Raw genomic sequence first — 3,392 nt, forward strand, 5'->3', positions numbered from 1 at the left:
AAAGAGCCCAGCAGCTGGACAGCTGCTCAGGCCTTCCTCCCCAGTCACTGTCTCTCAGCCTCAGGCCTGCTTTCCCTCTCGCTCCAAATTATTACTTACGTACGCTTGCTTTACAGGGAGCCTCAACCATAGATGAAAGGACCACCACTAGCAAACACCGAATTTTTATGTCCATCTAAAGGTCACACAGTCCTCTACAGCTACATACAAGTTTGTTTAGCTTCTGTCATATCACATTTTTAATTTTTATTCTTTTGTTGGGAGATAACAAAATTGATTATTCCTTCTACATCATAATAAGAACATTTAAAATAGGCCTGTTCACAACCAAGAAACACATTTCATTTTTCTCATATTTTAAATTTAAGAGCACAGACATAAACAACCCTAAATTAGTTAATATATAAATGTCCTTTGTCCATATTTCACTACCTTCATCTTTTTGTGACATTTTACAGATGAAAAATTTATCAAATTTCCTTCATTTGCAGACAAACAATTCAATATTATATAGTTGATACTGGTATCTTGAGAGCTGTGTTGCAAGATTTACAATGATTTCCAGGAAGTCTTCAATGATGTGTGCTCTGAATTATAGGAATCCAAACTAACTAGGATTTCCAAAGTCCAGGAGCAGGGTAAATCAGCTTTACGGCCTATTACACCTTAGGAATTGAAAGCAATCTTCACCTGCTAAATCCAGATCAAACACTTCAACACACCTACCAGCAATCTGATTTTTGATATAAAAATGTTCAAAAGATATCAGAAATGCCCCTGCTCATCCCCTGGACTCATATAATACTCTAGGTACTGAGTTACCAGGCATTTTTCAGTGCCTTGACTAAACTGTTCTAATCTTAAAGACGATCTTGTCACAAACATTTTCATCAGGCACTTTTCATACACATCATTTTTGTGTTTTCATGGGCCCGTTTTTCAGACTGGCTTCCTGACTGCCCCACAGTAGAATTCCTGGAGTTGTTCCTCCATCCCATCCTTTATAAAACAGTTCCCACACATGGAGACTCCCTTTGACTCTGAAGCCAAAGACACAGCCACCAAAATAGGAGTTAATGAAAAAACAACAACAACAAATCTCACAACCTCACATCAGATATAACCAACTTGATTAGACAACCTGCCAAAATTTATTGTCACACTGATAGTCTTAGGGCAACAGTAACAAATAAGAAAGAAAAAAAGACTCAAACCAAGGGGAAAAAATCACAATCAAGAAATAACAAAACCATATTTCAACTTATTGCAACCTAGACATTATTCCCTTCATAAAGTCAAGGGAGCCTTCAGAATTTAAGACGTCAGGGATCCTGTCAGGAACATGGATGAAAGACTTAGGGCACTTTCACAAAGAAGCAAAGTCATATTTCCAGATTCATTGGTTATGGGAGAAAAATATGTCACAAATTAATCTGTGGACAGAGTAACGCTAATACTAGGAGGTCTCTGCGGACCTGATTGATACTTCATTGGAAGTTCCGTTCTTTCCGAAACATAAATAAGCTTTTCTTCTTGAAGACTACAAGCGGAAAACCTATTGGCATCTGTCCCAGTCCCACAACCAACAGCAGACGACGGGTTGTGTGGGACTGTGACACCGCTGACTTGTTCAAAGGATTTACTAAACACAGTCGCCGCGGTCTTAGCCAAACCGTGGCTACTAGGCTTAGGTAGGGATTGGCTGGTTGTTAGAGTAAGTCTCTTCAAAGAGAGAAGCTCAAGATTCTCACTTTGGGCTCTCTGAGTTTGCTTTCGAGCAAAGTGATCTTTGCAAGATTCCCCTGTAGTTTCTTTCTCTTTTCCTCCAGTTTTGCTTCCTCCTGACCGTCTCTGGTTCTTTCCTACACTTGTCTTGTTACTACAATTGTGACTATTGTTTGATAAACCCGACTGGCTGGTACTAGACGCAGCCCTGGAATAAAATCCCTCGTCAACTTCAGATATTTCCATCAGTTCTTCTTGACCTGTTAATTCTGTATTTCCTAAACAAAGAAATGACAAAGATTAATTAACATTAAGTATTTTAAGCAATCATTTTAAAATGATTAATACCATATCAGTTATACTTTGAATAAATTAAACTTCAGCATAATTTCATAAGGCAACAGATTATAGAATAAAATCAAAGGATAAATCAAAACATTTATTTTAAAAAATGTCAAAAATAGCTCATTGTAATTAAATGACAGTAATTTAGAGTGTATTAAACAAAAAGCATGCCATAAACCACACCCCATTCTGTTTTTAGAAAGAGTTCTCCTATTATACATGCAAAAGATCAGAAATAATTAGAAAAATTAACACATAGTAAAAGTAGGGTAAATCCTCCCCTCGTAGCAAAGCTGTATAAAAATCAAAGCTCTTATCAAAGAACTTTTTAAAAAATGGTATTTGAGTACTATAAAGAGATTATTTTAGAAGGTTGCCTTCTATATTGTAGATTATTTTACCAAATTAAAAAAAATCTAGACTATAAATATCACAAGCTGAAACTTGTTAAAAGTTTATATACATTATCCTTCAAATAAATAATGGCAAAAATGCAAAGATGAAAAATAATTTCAGATCTTAAAACATAAGCAGAAAATTCTTTTGGAAGCAATTTTCTGCCTCAGTTTTCATAACAATTTACTCAGAGACAGTATAGGTATGACCATTCCAAATAGCATTAAGAGTCATTGAGAAATCGTGTACAATTCATGCATTTGGATTATTAGATGACATGCAAAATTTTTGTGACTGTGCAACTGTTGCTTAGCATGCATCAGTGGCCCTTTGCCTTGAGATACCTTGGAGTGCAGCTATAAAGTGCTCTGCTAAAACTGTACTCTGCCAGGTGAGTTTATTCCATCCTCCATCATTTTTCTTACAGATTTTTGCCTCCTGATCTCTGGCAAGCCTTTGCTCTCAGTTCTAGGATCTGTGGCTGTTTCCTGCACACCCTGTATATGCTGAGCATCAATCTCTCCTAGTGTTCTGCCTTTTTCCCCATTCCCGGTTCTCTCTCCGGCCACATTTGTGACACTAATCTCGGGAATGACAAGGATGCCCAATTCAGTAGTATCATTATTGTTGTCAGGTTGCTCTAGAATTGAAGATGATAAGACAAAATGATGGCTGAAAACAAAACAAAATAAAAATGCGAAACAAGAAAAACAAAAGACTCAAAACAAATATTGGATGACTGAATGATATGAATTAAAAAGCCAAATACTTGCACTGTAGAAATTTCCATATTTACAACACTCGGCAGCACCAGAGAAAATAAGGTCATGTTCTTTAATTTTAAATGACAAAGAAAAAATTCACAGAGCATCAATTCATGTTCTGCATTTTTTCATCACATATTTCACTGGAATATGAAACAAATT

General features: G+C 36.2%; 1 protein-coding gene across 1 annotated transcript in view; it reads right to left on the reverse strand.

Annotated features, from left to right (window-relative positions):
• Positions 1-147: 147 nt before the first annotated feature.
• Positions 148-3,392, reverse strand: part of FAM126A (family with sequence similarity 126, member A) — a 56,434-nt gene continuing 53,189 nt past the window's right edge. The window contains exon 10 of the mRNA XM_012659441.1: positions 148-2,003. Coding sequence (XP_012514895.1) covers positions 1,429-2,003 — 575 coding nt within the window. The 3' untranslated portion in view covers positions 148-1,428. The remainder of the gene's footprint in view (positions 2,004-3,392) is intronic.

This window comes from Propithecus coquereli, unplaced genomic scaffold (genome assembly GCF_000956105.1).
Source record: "Propithecus coquereli isolate 6110/MARCELLA unplaced genomic scaffold, Pcoq_1.0 Scaffold61, whole genome shotgun sequence".
NCBI classification, from domain to species: Eukaryota; Metazoa; Chordata; class Mammalia; order Primates; family Indriidae; genus Propithecus; species Propithecus coquereli.